The sequence below is a fragment of the Hyla sarda genome, chromosome 3 (assembly GCF_029499605.1).
Source record: "Hyla sarda isolate aHylSar1 chromosome 3, aHylSar1.hap1, whole genome shotgun sequence".
NCBI classification, from domain to species: Eukaryota; Metazoa; Chordata; class Amphibia; order Anura; family Hylidae; genus Hyla; species Hyla sarda.
The window spans coordinates 72,906,141-72,929,414 of NC_079191.1; the positions used below are offsets into that span (position 1 = coordinate 72,906,141).

At 45.4% G+C, this 23,274-nt stretch overlaps 1 protein-coding gene across 18 annotated transcripts in view; it reads left to right on the forward strand.

Moving 5' to 3' along the window:
- The window catches only part of KLHL29 (kelch like family member 29), a 917,635-nt gene that overhangs the window by 887,189 nt on the left and 7,172 nt on the right, over positions 1 to 23,274 (forward strand). For all 18 annotated transcript variants that reach the window (XM_056564303.1, XM_056564304.1, XM_056564305.1 and 15 more), the window contains one exon: positions 21,247 to 21,391. In XM_056564303.1, coding sequence (XP_056420278.1) covers positions 21,247 to 21,391 — 145 coding nt within the window. The remainder of the gene's footprint in view (positions 1 to 21,246; positions 21,392 to 23,274) is intronic.

Below are 23,274 nucleotides of genomic sequence, written 5' to 3' on the forward strand. Positions count from 1 at the left end.
TTAAACTGGGCAGGAAAACAGGGAGTTAATGAGCAACAGGAAAAATATATATGATGTACCGTATATACTCGAGTATAAGCCGACCCGAGTATAAGCCGAGACCCCTAATTTCAACCCAAAATCCCTGGAAAAGTTATTGACTCGAGTATAAGCCTAGGGTGGGAAATACCTCATCCCCCCCTGTCATCATCCAGACCCGTCATTAACATCCTCATCATCATCATCCCCTTGTCATCATCCCACACATCCCCCCTTCATCATCCCCTTATCATCCCACACATCCCCCCTTCATCATCCCCTTGTCATCATCCCACACATCCCCCCTTCATCATCCCCTTATCATCCCGCACATCCCCCCTTCATCATCCCCTTGTCATCATCCCACACATCCCCCCTTCATCATCCCCTTATCATCCCGCACATCCCCCCTTCATCATCCCCTTGTCATCATCCCACACATCCCCCCTTCATCATCCCCTTATCATCCCACACATCCCCCTTCATCATCCCCTTATCATCCCACACATCCCCCCTTCATCATCCCCTTATCATCCCACACATCCCCCCTTCATCATCCCCTTATCATCCCACACATCCCCCCTTCATCATCCCCTTGTAATCATCCCACACACCCCCCCCTTCATCATCCCCACACCCCCCCCCCTTCATCATCCTCTTCTCATCATTCGCCCTCAGTGGTCTTCAACCTGCGGACCTCCAGAGGTTTCAAAACTACAACTCCCAGCAAGCCCGGGCAGCCATCGGCTGTCCGGGCTTGCTGGGAGTTGTAGTTTTGAAACCTCCGGAGGTCCGCAGGTTGAAGACCACTGCGGCCTTCAACATCATCCAGCCCCCTCTCACCCCCTTTAGTTCTGAGTACTCACCTCCGCTCGGCGCTGGTCCGGTCCTGCAGGGCTGTCCGGTGAGGAGGTGGTCCGGGCTGCTATCTTCACCGGGGGGCGCCTCTTCTCCGCGCTTCCGGCCCGGAATAGAGGCGTTGCCTTGACAATGACGCAGAATTACGTTGGCAATGAACGCACCTCTGCGTCGTTGTCACGGCAACGTGACTATTCTGAGGCCGGGCCCGAAGCGCTTAGAAGAGGCCTCCCCGGTGAAGATAGCAGCCCGGAACACTATCCCACCGGACCACCTCCTCACCGGACAGCCCTGCAGGACCGGACCAGCGCCGAGCGGAGGTGAGTATTCAGAACTAAAGGGGGGTGAGAGGGGGCTGGATGATGTTGAAGGCCGCAGTGGTCTTCAACCTGCGGACCTCCGGAGGTTTCAAAACTACAACTCCCAGCAAGCCCGGACAGCCGATGGCTGCCCGGGCTTGCTGGGAGTTGTAGTTTTGAAACCTCTGGAGGTCCGCAGGTTGAAGACCACTGCGGGTGGAGAGTTCACTCGAGTATAAGCCGAGGGGGGTGTTTTCAGCACGAAAAATCGTGCTGAAAAACTCGGCTTATACTCGAGTATATACGGTACTTGAATTTGATAAAGAAATAATGTGATAGGTGCTACCGATTTGTACTATACTGTACACAGTAAGAAATATTCTGGATTAGCAGACATCCATAACAAAGTATACCCTATTCACTAGTATAAGTCAGGGTGCCCATATCCTAACACCACATAAGAGGAATTTCAATGTGTCCATCATAGTGAGACTGGATATAATATATAATACATCAAAGTGCTTATACTGTGCCTTGTGGAGCTAATAAACACCACCCTGCGGCCATTCTCCTCCATCTATCCTTTAATGTTCTCTTTAGTTGTGTGTGGAGAACAAGGGACTGAATTAGTTTTTATCAGATCCCATTTTACCTAAGGAATCTGTGAATCGGAGTGCGGCTGTCTCCAGGCCTGTGATTAATGAAGTGGCGGACTTGTCTCCTGACCTTGGATAGAGGGGAGGATAGAGATAGTGAGCACTAAGCCTGCCGCGGTACACTCCAGGGCTGTCTGGATCTATGGAGGGGCTGACAAGTCCACAACGAAGCAGCTTTATTTCTTGCAATCTTAAATTTATGGTGTAATGCGCATGATGTCCACACCGCACCCAGATAAGACAGAATGTCTCACAAAATAATTTCCCCAGCACCAGGAAAGACCATTTAATCCCTTCTGGACAGAATAGAATGCTAGAACTACAGTAAAGACTGACAGAGCAGTAGGAGAAAGGAAGTACCTAAAAAAGCTAACCGCAGTACTTGTGTTGCAGGGTCTGTCGTGGGGCACTGTAACGGCTGTGTGATAATCCAGAATCTGTAACACAGGTCAGATTTGCTGCAAAACATTTCCATAGCAAGTCTGTACACTATTTACAGGGAAAATTATGCAGATTTCCTGTAGATTATGCAATAATAATAATAATAATAATAATAAAAATCCATAGTTGGGGAATCTGTTGTGCACCTACAGGCAATACAACGCAAAATCTGCATCAAGGCCATGCTTGTAAATTTTTACATATTTTGATCCAGTAGAACTGTATGGAGAAAATCAACAATAACTTTGTGAACATAATTGTAACGCCTGCGCTCCGGTCTGACACGCCGGCCGTGACTTTTCTACGCTCATGTCCGGTGGGGCTGGGATTTGCATCGCAGCCCCCCGACATGCGTGCCCCGCATCCTAGGGCGCACACGCCGGAGCTCTTACTCTTAAAGGGCCATTGCTCATTTAATCAAGTGTCTACACCTGCACCCTGTCCTTAAATATCAGCTCCTCCCTTGGTTCCCTGCTGGATCTTTGGTTGCCTTGTCCCATAGTGAAAGTCCTGTGTCCCTGTTACCGTGTACCTGTTCGTGCCAGGGGTAGCGACCTGGGTGCCTCCTGCCGCAGCAAGACCATCCTGCTTTGCGGCGGTTTCTGGTGAAAACCACAGGCACCTTAGACTCCGCTTCCTGGCATGGCTCACATCATCATTCACACAGGCCCAAAGGATCCACCACCTTCCGTGTCCCATTACAGTAAGATCCGGCCATGGATCCCGCTGGGGTGCCTTTGCGAGATGTCTTGGATCTTCCCACCATCGTGGCTCAGCAGTCGCAGCAGTTACCCCGTCAGGTGACGCAACTCTCAGCCATGGTTCAACAGCTTCTTGACACCCAGCAGCAACAGCCACCTGTTCCTGAGCCTCCTCCTGAGTCTGTAGGTTCTCCTGGGACCAAGCTTTGTTTGTCCTTGCCTTCTAAGTATGACTGAGATCCCAAGCTGTGTAGAGGCTACACTTGAAGAACCCGCGCTAACCTCCTCTGCCGAGTCGACTCTACTGAACCTTTGCCAAGGGAACTCCTCCGTTGGCGACTACGCGTTTCAGTTCTGCACTCTTGCCTCTGAACTTTCTTGGAACGACGAGTCCTTGTGTGCTGCCTTTAAAAAACTTTTAGACTTCCCTCTCGAATCAAGGATGCTCTCGCTGCACTAGATTCTCCGGCTAACCTAAGCGAACTTATGCATTTAGCCACTCGAATTGATGTGCGTTATGCCGAGAGGCAGGAAGAACTTCCTTTGGAAAAAGAACCTGCCCGAACACAGCGTTTACCTCGTCTAGCCCCCGTGTTCCAACATCTACCCCTACTTTCTACTTTGCCTCTTGCCGAAGACACTATATAAGTGGACCGTTTTCCCTTAACGCAGCAGGAAAAATCCCGTTGATGCAATGAGAGTTTGTGCCTATATTGTTCCAGTCCGGAGCATTTTCTCAAAGACTGTGGAGAACGCTCTCACCTTGGACAAGTAAGAGTGGCTTCCCTAGATGTTAATATTACCTCTCCTCGCTTGACCACCCCGGTTCAAGTATTTTCCTCTGCCAAGACGTCTTTCATCGCTTCTGCTCTTTTGGACTCCGGTTCCGGTGGTAACTTCATTGGTGCCTCCCAGGTCCATAAACACTGTCTTCCAGTGTCTCGTCTTGCTAAGCCCTTCTACATCTCTTCTGTTAATGGACAACATCTGAAATGTAAGGTGCAATTTCACGCGGAACCCCTAGTCATGCAAGTAGGAAATTTGCATAAAGAAAAAATTTAGTTCTATGTGCTACCACATTGTACTTCGAAGCTTCTGCATTCTCCACAAATTGACTGGAAATCTGGTGAAATCACTTGTTGGGGACAATATTGCCAAGATCACTGTATTGTTCCTCCTATGATATCTTCTGTGCCTGTTAAACTCAGACATAAAGTCTTGAATTGGGGACATTCTTCCTTGCCAGTTGGTCACCTTAGAAGATGGAAGACTCCACGACAGAAGCCTGCAAGTTCATTACAGCCTTTGCCCATTCTAGAAACCCCTGGTCTCATGTAGTGGGGAACTCTCTGAATTCCAAAGAAGAGGGGGAGACCAAAGAGGATAGGGGATAAGTGTCTGATCGCCGGGGTCCGATTGCTGGGACCCCCGGCGATTTCCTGTACGGGGCCCCGGCTGTGGCGGCCGCCACACCCCCTCCATGTATCTCTATTGAAGAGGCGGAGATGCAGCGTTCGCGCAACCCCACCTCTCTCATAGAGCTGTATGAAGGGGGCGTGTTGTCTACCTCAGTGAGTGTCGACGACACGAGGATTAGCCATGCAGAGCTGCGGTATTGCCGGGTCCCCATATGGGAGATCTCAGGGGGTCCCAGCGGTTGGACCCCCCCGCAATCAGACACTTATGCCCTATCCGCAGGATAGGGGATAAGTGTCTAAGCCTTGCAGTACTCCTTTAAAAATAGGGAATAAGGCACGAGGGTGTGTGTCCATGTTGGCGTGTCCCCCCGCCGCCTGCTCCAAGTGTTCGGAACAAAACGCTCTGAACACTGGGGCAGTGGAGTACCCCTTTAAATACAAAGACATGCAAAACTACATGTTCATTTGGTGGTTCATTGCTGGCGACTGTACGGAACAATCCCCATGTATAAGTATAGTAGAAGATATTTATTTCCCCGCAATGCTGACTACTAGATAGTCCCGCGCAGGGATCTGTGCATTGATACACAGTGTAATGCCTTTATGTCATTGTTTTGATAAATAATGCACGGTACTTTTCATGTTTAATATAATGAGACATGGCACTGTGGGGAGGCAGGGTAGTGTGCCAGGTACAGCAGCGTGCATACCTATTATACAGTCAGCACTTAGGTAGTGCCAGTGAGTGAATGCCCGGGAAGAGTAATACCTGTTGTGGGAAGAGCGCTCTTTGATATCTGCGGCTACTCATGTTATTGCTCCAGGCACCATCATTTAGCCTATACGTGCTCGGAATAAGAATGACAATATAAACAGTTTATGATGTTGGGTTTATCATACTAATACAACTGGTACAAATAACATTCATGCATATATAAAAATCTATTAAAGTGTTTAAGGGGTCTGCTTGTAATATTTTAGGACCCCACCCTTAAAGGGGGGGGGTTCCCAAATTAATTTTTTTGTAACCAATATATAATTTTACTGTAATCTTAAAAGCAGTAGCAGCCACCCCTATGGGGAACTCAGGAGCTTATTGAAGACAAATTTAGCATAAATCTGACTTTACAGGCCATGAATAATGTCCCTTAGGGTAGGGTCACACGTAGCTTATCCACAATGTTGACGGCAGCCTGTGTCCACTCGTAGCGGCAACAAGCAGGCACTGTCCCGACAGCAGGAAATCAGCCGCTACCAGTGGACACACAGAGCTACCTGACCGCAGCAGGGACTATATCTTATGACTGCAGTCTGCAGTGTGAAATACGCTGCTGGTGTGCTACGTGTGACCCTACCCTTAAAGGGGTACTCCACCTCTACACATTTATGCCTTATCCAAAGGACCTTATGCCCTATCCAGCACCCCAGTCATCCAGTGCACGAAGCGAGCTCCACTCTGCGCCGAATGATGGGCAACCACAGCCGTCATGCCCCCTCCATTCATGTCTATGGAAGAAGGCGTGATGGCTATGTACTAGCCGTCACGCCCCCCTCCCATAGACATGGATTGAGGGGGCGTGGCGTGACATCACGAACACAGAAGCACCAAGCTTCCGTGTTCAGAACACTGTTCAGAACATGTTCTGGGGTGGAGTACCCCTTTAAGGTGAATTAGTTTGTGAGCTCAGTGTATACAATATATTAGCACTTTAGAAATAAAAATCTCATAAGTTCATGGTTCCTTCCTTTGTATATAGTTCCCTCTTTATTTAGATGTAGTCCACATCAGTAGGCAAAGAAGGTGCTCCAGTGGGCGCTTCTCCCGTGATCTCCGAGGAAGGAGGTCGGTTCAAGAGTAATATACTCGGACCATTTAGTAATAAAGGAACAACTGTGGGATTTGTTGTACAACAGGTAGGGATTTGTTGTACAACAGGTTTGAACCCAGGTCTCCACCATGACAGGCAGAGCTGCTATCCCCTGAGCTATCATATGCCTGTTGGACCTGACGAAGAGGGGGTCCCTCCCCTCAAAACGCGTAGTCCTTTTATGTGAATACATTTTACTTGTTCCTTTATTACTAAATGGTCCGAGTATATTCCTCTTGAACCGACCTCCTTCCTCAGAGATCACGGGAGAAGCGCCGACTGGAGCACCTTCTTTGCCCACTGATGTGGACTACATCTTCACTCCGGACAGGAGAGCTCCTGGCTGCACCCCGGCTAACTGCCCAGAAATCGGGCGATAGGCTCTTATAGGTGTTGTACTCTCAGTACAACATTACCAGGTGAGCGGACCATTACCACCTGCTACTGTTTCTATTATACCAGGAGTAACGGCACATTGTTGCACAATTTTTCTGTCGTTTTTCTTTTATTCAGCATTCCCTCTTTATTTAGCTATTGAAATTCTTTGTTTCTCATGGGAAAAAATCTCTAGATGAGGAGACGACCATGTGAAATCTGTCTCTATATGGTGCACACATTACTACTGTCCTGAACGTCACCGTTCTATGTCTGACTTTTAGTGACATCTACTGTCAGTCTGGAAAAATTGATATAAAATGTTTACAATTTTATGCTCAATGGTTTTAAATAAGTGTGAAATGGGAAAACTTTTCTACCTACTGTATACTGACATCTTTTCTGCCTTAATATAAAGAGATATATATACACAGTGGGGCAAAAAAGTATTTAGTCAGCCACCAATTGTGCAAGTTCTCCCACTTAAAAAGATGAGAGAGGTCTGTAATTTTCATCACAGGTATACCTCAACTATGAGAGACATAATGAGAGAAAAAATCCATAAAATCACATTGTCTGATTTTTAAAGAATTTATTTGCAAATTATGGTGGAAACAAGTATTTGGTCACCTACAAACAAGCAAGATTTCAGGCTCTTACAGACCTGTAACTTCTTCTTTAAGAGTCTCCTCTGTCCTATACTCGTTACCTGTATTAATGGCACCTGCTTGATCTTGTTATCAGTATAAAAGACACTTGTCCACAACCTCAAACAGTCACACTCCAAACTCCACTATGGCCAAAACCTAAGAGCTGTCAAAGGACACCAGAAACACAATTGTTGACCTGCACCAGGCTAGGAAGACTGAATCTGCAATAGGCAAGCAGCTTGGTGTGAAGAAATCAACTGTGGGAGCAATTATTAGAAAATGGAAGACATACAAGACCACTGATATTCTCCCTCGATCTGGGGCTCCACACAAGATCTCACCCGTGGTGTCAAAATGATCACAAGAACGGTGAGCAAAAATCCCAGAACTACATGGGGGACCTAGTGAATGACCTGCAGAGAGCTGGGACCAAAGTAACAAAGGCTACCAAAAGTAACACACTACCCCGCCAGTGACTCAAATAATGCAGTTCCAGACGTGTCCACCTGCTTAAGCCAGTACATGTACGGGCCCGTCTGAAGTTTGCTAGAGAGCGTTTGGATGATCCAGAACAGGATTGGGAGAATGTCGTATGGTCAGATGAAACCAAAGTAGAACTTTTTGTTAAAAACTCAACTCATCGTGTTTGGAGGAGAAAGAATGCTGAGTTGCATCCAAAGAACACCATACCTACTGAGAAGCATGGGGGTGAAAACATCATATTTTGGGGCTATCTTTCTGCCAAGGGACCTGGGAGACTGATTTGTGTAAAGGAAAGAATGAATGGGGCCATGTATCATGAGATTTTGTCCTTCCATCAGCAAGGGCATTGAAGATGAAACATGGCTGGGTCTTTCAGCATGACAATGATCGCAAACAAACCACCCAGGCAACGAAGGAGTGGCTTCATAAAAAGCATTTCAAGGTCCTGGAGTGGCCTAACCAGTCTCCAGGTCTCAACCCCATAGAAAACCTTTTGAGGGAGTTGAAAGTCCATGTTGCCCAGCGACAGCCCCAAAACATAGAGATCTGCATGAAGGATAGGGCCAAAATACCAGCAACAGTGTGTGAAAACCTTTGACCTCATTGCCAACAAAGGTTATATAACAAAGTATTGAGATTAACTTTTGTTATTGACCAAATACTTATTTCCCACCATAATCTGCAAATAAATTTGTAAAAAATGTGATTTTATGGATTTTTTCTCATTATGTCTCTCATAGTTGAGGTATACCTATGATGAAAATTACAGACCTCTCTCATCTTTTTAAGTGGGAGAACTTGCACAATTGGTGGCTGACTAAATATTTTTTTGCCCGTCTGTGTATATATATATCAATCATGTACATAAATACACTAGTGTCCAACATGTATTTGAAAGCAGTGCATCTGGATACTGTTTTAGGGGACTGAATAATTAAATGTTAAATTTCAGTACCCAGATTTTTTTTAAGGGGTTGTGGAACCATGCTAACCCCCAACATGTGTCCTATTTGAGGAGGGTTCCCCCTTGGTACTTCTTCTTTATGTGGTAGACACAACATGTCAGTGTATCATCTTGACACCTGATCATTTGAATGACCACTTAGTGAAAATGTGTGGCTGGTTCTTGTGGCTAGAGAGGCTGGGCTCACCCCATGCTGGCTTCATTTCAAATTGAGATTCTCCTCATAAAACATCCCCTGTAAAGGGAATGTGCCACCATAAAATGACCTATTGTTTAAATCAATTTTTTTTGTTTTTACATTTTCATGTTTTCCATTTTACTATCTGTATTGCTAAATAATCCTAAAATCTTTCAGTTTCTGTTCTGGCCAATAGGTCTAAAACAAAGTTGAGACTTCGTTTTTTGTACAGATTACTTCCCAGCAGTGCCCTCCTTATCATAATAAAAGGGAGTACTGTGAAAAGTGACACCAATATAAAGAGGTATACACAATAGCTGTTGCTTACAGCTCAGCCTCCCCTGCATCTGAAATGACCTCTGAAAAGGTCACAGAGAATGCCCAGTAATGCTGTTAATTCATGTAAATAGGATAGCTCCTGTCTTTTGTCGATTATGTCCATGGGTCCTACTGGGATGCATATCTCTAAATGCTGTTAAAAACAATGTACAAAAAAAGAAATGAAAGAAAATTACAATGAGAATGTATTAGTATTTGCCTCTAATCAGGGAAATAACATCTAGTTGATACATTTATGGTTAATAGTAGTGGGTTACATTTGATGTAGGGCACAAACCTGCTGTGTACAGAGCCTGACATATCTCAGTCTGTCTCTATACGATCCTGCGCTCTGTGTATACTGTATATACATATATACTGAAATATTCATGTGTTTTGTGTGGAGCCTCCTAATGAATCCCTGGGGAAACAGACAAGGCAGCGATTTGATATATAACAACACGTAGCGCTAATTAAACTTCCAACCAGCTGTTTACATTGTACCTACTAAGAGAAATATCTACAATTCATTCATCCGTCATACGTAATTCATGTGTGTTATATGGGGAGCCTGATTTACACCACTCATCATAAGAACCTAACTCCTGTAGGATAAAGCATAGGGTGTGCAGTACGTGATAAGAGGTAATGATTCTATCACGGCGAAAGAACCAGATGCATCATTTATAGGGGTTATCCAGGGAAAACTTTTTTTTATATATATGTATCAACTGGCTCCAGAAAGTTAAACAGATTTGTAAATTACTTCTATTAAATTTTTTTAATCCTTTCAGTACTTAAGAGCTTCTGAAGTTAAGGTTATTCTTTTCTGTCTAAGTCCTCTCTGATGACACGTGTCTCGGGAACCACCCAGTTTAGAAGAGGTTTGCTATGGGGATTTGCTTCTAAACTGGGCGGTTCCCGAGACATGTGTCATCAGAGAGCACTTAGACAGAAAAGAACAACCTTAACTTCAGAAGCTCATAAGTACAGAAAGGATTAAGATTTTTTTTTATAGAAGAAATTTACAAATCTGTTTAACTTTCTGGAGCTACACCCCATATACCCTACAACCCCAGGCTACCACACCACGAAGTGCTGGACCCTCCATACATTTTGTCTTCTAAATGTGCGCCTTACAGGGAATGCTTTACTTACAAGCATTAATTAGAGAGGAGCTACAGCACGCGAGCAGCCAGCAAAGTGTTTGTTAAGCAGCATTCTCCGTATCAGGGTCAATAGATATAGACCCGGTGGGAATATTTTGAAATTACTATGCAGTCATACAGTGTTTGATCAGCTCCCAGTAACCTTAATAATGGAAGCAAAATGTAAGTAAAAGTCTCCTCCTGGTGACATTCAGTGCGTGCTTGTGGTCAGCAAAACCCACTTCAAAAAATATGACTTACTCAGAGCAACTTAGATGGGTAATTAAAATGTAACTCCACCGAACACAAAAAAAAAAAAAAAACAACCATATAAAAAAATTTAAATATTATTTTCACCGCAACTCCATTTTGGCAAGGGCTAAAGAGAAATATATGCAAGACTCATTTTCCCACAGTAACTCCCCCATTATATCCTGTGACAGTGTTTCCCTACCAGGGTGCCTCCAGCTGTTGCCAAACTACAACTCCTGTCCGGGCATGCTAGGAGTTTGGCAACAGCTGGAGGCAGCCTGGTTGGGAAACACTGTCCTATGATGGCATTGGTTCATACATAACTGCACCTTGCCTTCTTCATCAAGCCTTCTTCACAGTTTACACCTTGGTGATTTACCAACCCTTCCTTTCTAATGTCCCAAGATACTCGTTTCCTGGCCCTCCTATACATTAGGCTGCTGCCTTCTCCTCCTACTTGTGAGCTAGAAATCTAGCACTATGATCACCGTATATACTCGAGTATAAGCCGACCCGAATATAAGCCGAGGCCCCTAATTTCACTCCAAAAACCCAGGAAAAGTTATTGACTCGACTATAAGCCTAGGGGGGGAAATACATCATCCCCCCGTCATCATCCAGACCCCCATCATTAACACCCCTGTCATCATCACCCCGTCATCTTCACCCCGTCATCATCACCCTCGTCATCTTCACCGCCTGTCAATCCCTTCAGTGGTCTTCAACCTGCGGACCTCCAGATGTTGCAAAACTACAACTCCCAGCATGCCCGGACAGCCATCGGCTGAAGACCACTGCCCTTCGTCATCATCCAGACCCCCCTTTAGTTTTCTACTCACCTCCCCTTGGTGGGAAGGAAGGCTGAGCTGTTCCGGGCCATCTATGCTGCAGGGACCGTCCGGTGGGGAGGGACGTCCCTGTGCGTGGTCGTCAAGGCAACGTCATTAGTCCAGGGCCGGGCCCGGAGCGGAGAAGAGGGCCTCCCGGTGAAAATGGACAGCCCAGAACGACTAACCCTCCCCACCGGACGGTCCCTGCAGCATAGATGGCCCGGACCAGCTCACCCTTCCTTCCCACCGCGGGGGAGGTGAGTAGAAAACTAAAGGGGGGTCTGGATGACGGCCGCAGTGGTCATCTACATACATCTTATTCGACCAGACAAGAAGTCAGATATTTGTTTCATGGCATAATGCACTGAGCATTTGTTTGTCGCTAGTGTAATAAACTGAGCCGTTGCTGCAAGTAGCATGCAGATATACTTCTGGCCACCCTTACACCCTTAGATATACTTGTGTATCTACCAGCGGCAGGAAACCACCCCCCCCCCCCCCCCCTCCCCTAAGTCCTTTAAGCTTCACATCGACTTTGATTTATTTAATCGTCATCCATAGCGCCCTTTACCCGCCAATCTCTAGATCATTTGTTTCCACCATCCAGTAGGAACATCCGCCCACCCTTACAGGTATCTGACGTAGATTCTGCCAGCGTCTTTCTATCTCTATCCCTCATCTGTCCCATATAAGATAGTCTTTGCACCAGAATTCTGTAATTTGTAATAGTAAATCTGGGCCATGTAATGTTCCTTTATTCTGATATTTTGGGACATCTGATCATGTCTGGTGGTTCTTCTATAGTCAGACCTGGAGCTGAGTTATAGACAGACCTTCTCTTCATATTAGATATTTATAGGATAAAGGTGACTGTATGAGCCCCAGTTTAGTTAAAGGGGTATTCCGGGCAAAAACATTTTATCCTCTATCCAAAGGATAGAGGATAAGGTGTCTGATCGCGGGGGGCCTGCCGCTGGGACCCCCCGCGATCTCCCTGCAGCACCCGCATTCTATGCGGGGACTGCGTCTCTAGTTTCGGAAACCTCTGGGTTTCCGGGACTGGGGACATGATGTCACACCACGCCCCCTCCATTCATGTCTATGGGAGGGGGCGTGACAGCCGTCACGCCCCCTCCTATAGACATGAATAGAGGGGGCGTGGAGTGACATCACGTCCTCAGTCCCGGTAACCTGGAGGTTTCCGAAACTGGAGATTCAACACCCGCATAGAATTCGGGTGCTGCAGGGAGATGGCGGGGGGGTCTCAGCAGCGGGCCTCCCGCGATCAGACACCTTATCCCCTATTCTTTGGATAAGGGATAAAATATTTTTGCTCGGAATACCCCTTTAACATTATTAGAGAAATTTTCATAGAAGTTAGAAATGGAAGAATTCCTATTATGCAAACATGGCGGGTGAGGAGGCAAATAAAATAAGGAGCTTAATGAGTGGTTCCCACAGAATAATAAGTACCTGGTTTTTTACAGATCGCATGTGGGCTGGTAAAGCCGCCACCAGTATAATGAGACCTTGATAACTCCGGTCCAAACTTGCATATAATATGGCTGAGCCTTTTATTATAAAGTAGGAGGCTTCCGAGAATAGACACTTTGCGCACTATTATACAACCGAAGACGAACGTGTCGGAGATCAGAGCAAGTTTGTCGTGTAGAATTGAGGACAGAAGAAATTTAAATGTGTGGAAAAGGAGCGGAGCTGGGAGCGTGGGGGAGAATGACTAATCCTCATTTCCGTCCTTCTATGTCTAACACTGTACATCAGAGATACACTACGTGGATGGAATAGAAAGATGCTGGGAGCGCTGCTCTGTCTGACCCCAGCAAAATACTGTACAATGAAAAGAAGATTCTCCCAAGACATGAGCGGCCTTTCTTCTTCAAAGAGAAGTGGCACTCTGCATGATACCAGGGCTCCCGGGGCGATTGACTCTTAATGTCGCTCAGCCTATGGCACATTGGTCCCCAAACTGTGGCCCTCCAGATGTTGCAAAACTACAATTCCCAGCATGCCTGGACAGCCAACGGCTGTCCAGGCATGCTGGGAATTGTAGTTTTGCAACATCTGGAGGGCCACAGTTTGGTGACCACTGCTATAGCATATATGTAACTAACATTCATAACATATGTCTATTTTCAGCCCATACCCTTCAACTAGAAGCTAGGGGTGCATGTTATATAGGTTGTCTAGTGTCTCATGTCTCTGTCCTACTGGATGGAGAGACTTCGACTAGCTGTCATGTTTTTAGAAAGGACCAATATCAGTGTAGCCTTAAAGGGGTACTCCCGTGGAAAACTTTTTTTTTTTTTTAAATCAACTGGTGCCAGAAAGTTAAACAGATTTGTAAATGACTTCTATTAAAAAAAATCTTAACCCTTCCAGTACTTATTAGCTGCTGAATACTACAGAGGAAATGGTTTTCTTTTTGAAACACAGTGCTCTCTGCTGACATCATGAGCAGAGTGCTCTCTGCTGACATCTCTGTCCATTTTAGGAACTGTCCAGAGCAGCATATGTTTGCTATGGGGATTTTCTCCTACTCTGGACAGTTCTTAAAATGGACAGAGATGTCAGCAGAGAGCACTGTGGTCATGATTCAGCAGAGAACACTGTGTTCCAAAAAGAAACGCATTTCCTCTGTAGTATTCAGCAGCTAATAAGTACTGGAAGGATTAAGATTTTTAAATTGAAGTAATTTACAAATCTAGAAAAGAACTCCGTCCGGCACCAAAGTATGGGGTAAAAGGCTTGTCTTTATTTATTCCACAGCAGGATACATACAGATCAAGATGTCTGACGCGTTTCGCCCTTTGCAGGGCTTAATCGTAGACTAATACATCTTGTAACAAGCATTATTAAAATACTGAGCGATCCGGTCACATGACCTACCGCATCATCACATTAAAACGCATGGAGCAAGTTTTAACAATGGACTGCCACCATCATGTGTATTAGGAACATTGACTATTTATGAACACTCTTTGATATTTTCATACATATTTTTTGCACTCTATATACCGTTAGGTGCCACCCCTCTTTTCTTTCTATATTAATTATAGATTTGTAAATTACTTCTATAAAAAAATCTTAATCTTTCCAGTACTTTTTAGGGTCTGTATACTACAGAGGAAATGGTTTTCTTTTTGGAACACAGAGCTCTCTGCTGACATCATGAGCACAGTGCTCTCTGCTGACATCTCTGTCCATTTTAGGAACTGTCCAGAGCAGCATATGTTTGCTATGGGGATTTTCTCCTACTCTGGACAGTTCTTAAAATGGACAGCGATGTCAGCAGAGAGCACTGTGGTCATGATGTCAGCAGAGAGCTCTGTGTTCCAAAAAGAAAAATATTTCCTCTGTAGTATTCAGCAGCTAATAAGAACTGGAAGGATTAAAGGACATCTGCAGTGCTGGGCAAAAAAACTTTTTTTTACCTCATTTAATAGGTCTTTGAAAGACCTTTCCAACGATGTCTCCCCCATCAAAATTGGCGCAGTCTTTCTCCCGTTATCAGCACACGAATTACGGAGGAGAAGTGAAAATAAAACTACATCTCCCATCATGCCTTGTGCTTACTTCCTGTAAGCTGCTGCCCTCCCCCAGTTCTATCCCCCCGAGCAAATTATTATATTGTAACGCCCACATCTCCCTTCCCTATGCATACACCCTCCCCTTCTGCTCATCTCCCCCTCCCCATGCTGCTCCTGTCCAGTGATGAAGCAGCTGCCTCCGTGCTCACTGTAGTGTGGGCTCTGGAGAGTGGAGAGTGAAAGTAAAAATGGTAAAAAAAACATAATTGTTTGTCTATAAAACTGTCCTGATAGGGGTCCCTCCATCTTTTTCACAACTACAACTCCAAGCATGCCCAGTTATTTTATATGCTGTTCGGGCATGCTGGGAATTCCAGTGGTGCCTCCAGCTGTTGCAAGACTACAAATCCCAGCATGCCCTGTCAGCTTTCTGCTGTATGTGCATGCTTGGAGTTGCAGAGGTGACTCCAGCTGTTGTAAGACTATACATCCAAGCATGCCGTGTCAGCTTTCTGCTGTTTGAGTGTATAAAGGAGTTGTAGTTCACCAACACCTCTACTGTATCAGGAGACTCCTGGGAGTTGTAGTTCACCAACACCTCTATTGTATCTCTGTAGTCTCCTGGGAGTTGTAGTTCACCAACACCTCTATTGTATCTCTGTAGTCTCCTGGGAGTTGTAGTTCACCAACACCTCTATTGTATCTCTGTAGTCTCCTGGGTGTTGTAGTTCACCAACACCTCTATTGTATCTCTGTAGTCTCCTGGGTGTTGTAGTTCACCAACACCTCTATTGTATCAGGAGTCTCCTGGGAGTTGTAGTTCACCAACACCTCTATTGTATCTCTGTAGTCTCCTGGGAGTTGTAGTTCACCAACACCTATATTGTATCTCTGTAGTCTCCTGGGAGTTGTAGTTCACCAACACCTCTATTGTACCTCTGTAGTCTCCTGGGAGTTGTAGTTCACCAACACCTATATTGTATCTCTGTAGTCTCCTGGGAGTTGTAGTTCACCAACACCTCTATTGTATCTCTGTAGTCTCCTGGGAGTTGTAGTTCACCAACACCTATATTGTATCTCTGTAGTCTCCTGGGAGTTGTAGTTCACCAACACCTCTATTATATCTCTGTAGTCTCCTGGGAGTTGTAGTTCACCAACACCTCTATTATATCTCTGTAGTCTCCTGGGAGTTGTAGTTCACCAACACCTCTATTGTATCTCTGTAGTCTCCTGGCTGGGAGTTGTAGTTCACCAACACCTATATTGTATCTCTGTAGTCTCCTGGGAGTTGTAGTTCACCAACACCTCTATTGTATCTCTGTATTCTCCTGGGAGTTGTAGTTCATACACCAGTGTTTCCCAACCAGGGTGCCTCCAGATGTTGCAAAACTACTACTCCCAGCATTCCCTGGTTGGGAAACACTGGCATACACACACACACACACACACACACACACACATATAACAGGGACTACAACTCCCAGCATGTGTCATTCAGTAGTCCTCCCCCCCCCCCCCCCCCCCCTCTCACACACAGAATCAGTATGATATTTATTCCCTGTAGTCTATACACCACCAGCCCGTGCAGTGTAATATGTCTCCTTCACACACACGTCCTCCCCTCCCTGCTCAGTGGTTTGCTCTGTGTTTTCCCCCGTGATAACTTGAATCCTCCCGGTGATAAGTGAGGTCCTATGTAGACAGAGCAGGGGAGGGGGGGAGGAGCTGTGGACGTCCTCATTCTCCCCCTGCTTGAATCTTACAGATAGGGGCGTTTCTGAGGATGAGCCTATGGCTGCCTCACAAAGCACCCGCTCATGCATATGCATAAGAGGGAGGAGCTGACAGAGGCTAGGGGGAGCACAAACACTGCTGGGAGGAAGAGATCTCCGTCCCCAAGATGGCGGCTGCAATGTAATGAATAGGGGACGGACGCAGGACTACTGGGCTATGCTGGCAACTCTAATATCTCAGAAACGGCTGCATATAGGTAAATAGGACTAATTGACTGAATTGTATAACTTTTGTTTGGGGAACATTTGGGCAGGGATTTTTGTCCACTACAGTTGTCCTTTAAGATTTTTAAATTGAAGTAATTTACAAATCTGTTTAACTTTCTGGCACCAGTTGATTTACAGGGAAAAAAAAAAAAGTTTTCCACGGGAGTATTCCTTTAATGTATGGTGCAGGGGCCCGGGCGGGGGTCTGTGGAGCTAGGCCTCCTCTACACATACTAATAAAATAAGGGGGGAATTAGTTAAAGTAGGAAACGAGAAGGGAAGAAATTGCAGGTAGAACGCGGTAGAAGCAGGTGACAAGCAATCCCACCGACAACTGGACCAGACACAGCTTCTCTCTTACATTTATTGTTTATGAGGTTTATTGTAACCTATGAAGAGTTATTAGTTGTAAGTCATAGATCTGTTATGTTTCTATAGATGAAAAAAAAGAAGCTACCATTATGTTTCTTCTGTCATACTACATGTTAACTGGTGGTCATGGATGTGTCATCAGATGGGTACGGTGGTCCCCCAAGTTACAATATGAATTGGTTCCGGGACGACCATTGTATGTTGAAACCATTGTATGTTGAGACCATAACTCTATGGAAACCTGGTAATTGATTCTGAAGCCACCAAAATGTCATCCAAAAAATAGGAAAAATTGAGGATTAAAAGAGATCTGTAGTGCTCTAAAGTTTATCCCTTATCCGAAGGATAGGGGATAAGTTATAGATCGCGGGGGGGTCCGAGCGCTGGGACCCCCGCAATCTCCTGTACGGGGCCACGGCAATATACAGGAAAGGGGGCGTTCCGTCTCCGCATGACGCGGCAACCGGCACACCCCGCCATGAATCCCATAGAGATACATGGAGGGGTGTGCCAGCTGCCGCGTCATGCAGGGACGGAACGCCCCCTTTCCTGTACATTGCGGTGGCCCCGTACAGGAGATCGTGGGGGCCCAAGCGATCAGACCCCCCCCCCACGCGCGATCCTTCGGATAGGGGATTAAGTTTACAGCACTACAGATCTCCCTTAAAGAAAAATAAGTAGATAACTACTAAAGCAAATCGCTACATATAAAAGAGTAAGAAAGATCTGCTGGGAGCTGTAAATCACTGTCTGTGTCAGTGTTTCCCATCCAGGGTGCTTCCAGCTGTTTCAAAACTACAACTCCCAGCATGCCTGGACAGCCAAAGGCTGTCCAGGCATGCTGGGATCTGTAGTTTTGCAACAGCTGGAGGCCCCCTGGTTGAGAAAGACTGGTCTATATAGAGGACAGGAGCTTCTTCAGGGTCCTGTACAGTACACGCAAAATGGAGCCGCCTTCACCTGGTGTCCAAAGGAGCAGCTAACCCTGGCACAGGTAAAGAGTACAGAACATATAATACCTCCCTGTATTGTAGGGGGCGCTACCAGACAGTCAGTGCATGCACTTCAGTAGTACAGGTGTAAATGTCCATTCTGATTGGTCGGTTCTTCCAGCCATTGACACGTTTCACAGATCTGGACTGTCTGTACATTGTATGTTGAGTCTGGTTTCAAGTTACAATGGTCCAGAAAAGATCATTGTATGCTGAAAATCTTGTATGTTGAGGCCATTGTACATTGTATCTCTAATACCATAGGCATGTAAGAGTCCGCTACATGCTGCAGCCTAGAGCACTGTAATAGACTGCTCCTTTTTAGATATAGTTACCTGTAAGATGTCTGGTTGTGATGTAATTGTCATCTCCTCTGTGGTGGCACTCTACACAGATTTAACACTTCTGCTACCATATTCTCCCCAGGTTACAGCTGAGATAACTATAGAGCTTAGCTTGTGGGGCTACTTTATTTATGCAGCTCCCATTAACTTCCCTGTTTTCAGCATCCGGACCAACTCCAAGCAGGCAAGATAGGGCTCGAGACCCTTGTTTTCCATAGGGGTGGGTTTCAGAGGGGGAACATGCATACATTTTACATAACTGTTTAAGATGGGAATACCCCTTTAGGGGATTCCAAAGATAGTGCCATGCCTATCCACAGAATGTGTGGTATGCTTGGCACGTAGGGAGATTTATCAAAACCTGTGTAGAGAAATAGTGGTGCAGTTGCCCATTGCATAATGTAATAGACAAACCCCTGTTTTTAATATTCAGGGACTCGATAGTAACAGGGACTGTTCCCCAGGACTGGCACAAGGCAAATGTGGTGCCAATATTTAAAAAGGGGTCAAAAGGTGACCCCAGAAATTATAGGCCTGTTAGTTTAACCTCTAAGAAATGCTATTTTGGAGTATCTTGATAAAAATAAATGTATGACACCATATCAGCATGGCTTTATGAGGGATCGGTCCTGTCAAACTAATCTGATCAGCTTTTATGAGGAGGTGAGCTCCAGACTGGACCAGGGGCAATCGCTGGATGTCGTATATCTGGATTTTTCCAAAGCATTTGATACGGTGCCACATAAAAGATTGGTGCATAAAATGAGAAGGATGGGGCTGGGGGAGAATGTGCGTAAGTGGGTAAGTAACTGTCTCAGTGATAGGAAACAGAGGGTGGTTATTAATGGTACTTATTCTGATTGGGTGACTGTTACTAGTGGGGTACCACAGGGGTCAGTCTTGGGTCCTGTTCTATTTAATATATTCATTAATGACCTTGAAGAGGGGTTGAATAGTAAAGTAGCAATATTTGCAGATGATACTAAACTCTGTAAAGCGGTAAACACTATAGAGGACAGTGCACTGTTACAAATGTATCTGGATAGGTTGGAGGTTTGGGCTGGGAAGTGGCAGATGAGGTTCAATACTGATAAATGTAAGGTTATGCACATATGGAAGAAAAATCTGGGCTGGGATTATGTGATAAATGGGAGAATGCTTGGGACGACTGACATGGAAAAGGACTTGGGAGGAGTCTTAGTTAATAGTAAATTTAGCTGTAGTGACCAGTGTCAGGCAGCTGCTGCCAAGGCAAATAAAATCATGGGATGCATCAATAGGGGCATAGATGCCCACGACAAGGAAATAATTCTACCGCTGTACAAATCACTAGTCAGACCACACATAGAATACTATGTACAGTACTGGGCACCAGTGTACAAGAAAGATATAGTGGAGCTGGAGAGTGTTCAAAGACGGGCAACCAGAGTAATACGGGGAATGGGAGGACTACAGTACCCAGAAAGATTATCAGAATTAGGGTTATTTAGAAAAAAGAAGGCTTAGTGGAGACCAAATAACTATGTATAAATATATCAGGGGACAGTACAGAGATCTCTCCCATGATCTATTCATACCCAGGACTGTATCTATAACAAGGGGGCATCCTCTACGTCTAGAGGAAAGAAGGTTTCTACACCAGCATAGACGGGGTTCTTTACTGTAAGAGCAGTGAGACTGTGGAATTCTCTGCCTGAGGAGGTGGTCATGGTGAACTCGGTAAAATAGTTCAAAACTGGTCTGGATGCATTTTTGGAGAATAATAACATCGCTGGTTATGTATACTAGATCTATAGGGACAGAACGTTGATCCAGGGATTTATTCTGATGCCATATTACTATACTATGCAACCAATCAGATTTCTTCTTTCATTTTTAATAAGGCCTTTGAAAAATGAAAGAAGCGATCTGATTGGTTGCTATGGGCAACTGCACTTCTCTTCCTTTATACAGGTTTTGATAAATTGTCCCCTTAAAGCGACTGTGTAGGTGGAGCAAAATTTTTTGCACTGTTAAGGATATGTTCACACTTATATGCTGCAGAATTTCTGCTGTTTTAATTGATTTACACAGCATAAAACCTTCATTGTATGTGCTGGTGAATTTACACATCACAGGTTTGTTGCAGAAATGTCTGCGCCTTTCCCAATTATCTGAATCGGGGCTTGCTGGAATCCTAGTACTTGCTGCCAACAAACACCTATTCTGATAGATAGAACTGAATTTTAACATGATATCCGCCATTTGTCAATTTACGGTAAGGCTATAATCACACGGCAGAATTTTTGCTATTCGGCTCAAATGCCGCACAGAAAATCATTTTTCACAGGTTTTGCAGAATATTAGTGTAATTCTGTGCTCAAAACACAGAATTCCACAAAATTAAAGACAGTTCCTCCGTGTGAATAGGACAGCAGAATCCGATCAAACATAATGTGCAGTAAATTTCGGCGGCTGACTTTGTGTTCATAGTACATGAGATATTTTACAAAAATTGACAAATTCACAGTAAAGTTTTTGTTTCCTTTGCCAGATAACAAGTACGCCCCGGCGGTCACTCTGAATGGCTTCATCTTTATTCTGGGAGGAGCGTACGCAAGAGCAACTACGATCTATGACCCCGAGAAAGGAAACATCAAGGCCGGACCCAACATGAATCACTCGAGGCAATTTTGCAGGTGAAAAACAAAGTTTACATCTGAACACGTACATACATTGGTTTATGTTCTTCTTCTACTGTGAACCTTAAAGGTGTGACGTGCGGGGGTGCAATGTAGGGCAGATGTTGTAACCCTGGGGGCAGATTTTATTAACCCCTTCTTGTCGTGATGCCAGGACATGGTTTAGCCTTAACCACACGAAGGTATACCGCTGGTCTTGGGCTAGGCACAGGGGCAATGGAGACACCGACGCCAAGTTACGGACAACGGAAGCGTTACTGAGGGTAGACAGGTGATACAGACTATGTAGTACAGCCAATATCCCAAGGAGGGGACCAGTGAAACAGGGGGACATCGCAGGCTTGCTGGGACTTGCAGTATGTAGAGACACTTCAGTGCAGGCCACGGTGACTATATAGAAGACTTGACAATTGACATGGAGATGACTTTGAGCTGACTTGTGGCTGCAGACTTTAGGCTTGAGGCCTCCAATGCTCCGGACACACTCTCAGACGACTGCACTGGACCTCAGCAGGAGCAAGAATGCAGAGAGATTGTACCTCTACCCCTGGTCTTTATAGGGGTGTCTAGCAAAGAGCCCATAGGTCACTTGGGGGGTCACCTGGTCACTAGTGCCTCCTGGGTAACAAGCACACGGTCACAGTAGTTAAAGAAACATTACACTTTTAACATATAACATATGTACATAGGGGATAACACTGCAGGGGGCCCTGGGGAGATAAAGGGACTCCGCCTGACAGGGCAGGAGAAGGGTGCGGGGAAACACCATCCTGTACTGGGCCACCACAAAGGGAACTCCAAATTATTTATAAACATTGAAAACTTCTCTCACTATAAACACAAATGATAAGGCTAAGTTCACATCTGCCTTGGGGCTCCATTCGGGAAGCTCAGTCACAAAGCCCGTTCACTATCTAAAAGCAACGCGATGGTCAGTTGCACAACAGACACCAACAGATCCTAACGGGTGCCATACACAAGTCTTTTCCAAACAGTGTGTCTCCAGCTGTTGCAAAACTACGACTCCCAGCATGCCCAGACAGCCGAAGGTGGAGATGCACTGTTTGGAAAACATTGCCATACACATATAGCCAAAAGTCTGACTGACTGTCTAACGTGTATAGAGGCCTCCCAAATCTCCCCCCGACAGATGAGGTTGAGGTAAAGAAGGGTTGGGCATGTTGGATTTCAACTGCATTCCGCACAGATTCCGCCTCAAATTCACACTTCTGTTTCGGCATGCGGATTCCGCACAATCTAGAAACCACTCAAATGAAAGCAGAAGCCGAATTGGTGCGGATGAGCGGCAATTTTGCTGTGTAAATAGACCGTAATTCTCAAAAAAAAACACATAAAAGATCCCATTCATTGACAACTAGCAGAGATATTGATAAGGAATTGCTACACACAGTATATTAAGAATTTATATACATTGATACAATAAATGAGCATTATTTGTTGGTGGTTGTGGACATTATAATTACTATTGTTCTGCCAGTGTCTCTCCATCAAGGCATGCTGGGAATTGTGGTGTCACGACAGCTGGAGAGCCACTGGTTGGGTTTGGTAATCCCCCAAATCATATGCCTCCCCGTATTGATCTACTCCGGGCCTGTTCCGCACTCTTCCAGCCAGCCATCAATCGGTGTGAGTGACAGGCTCCATCTGCTGTTATTGTACAGTGCCAGCTGCATGTGAATCGGCAGCTGTTCTCCTGATAATTTACAAGACAGTGTTTTCTCTAAATATTTATCATATCATTCCCCTCGCCTAAATGTACCATCAGAGAGATAAATGGAGGGCGCCGCGTCGGTGGCGCCAACACTGGTACCAGGCATGCTGGGGAGTAGGATGTGTTTACACCTCGTGGACTCTTGTCT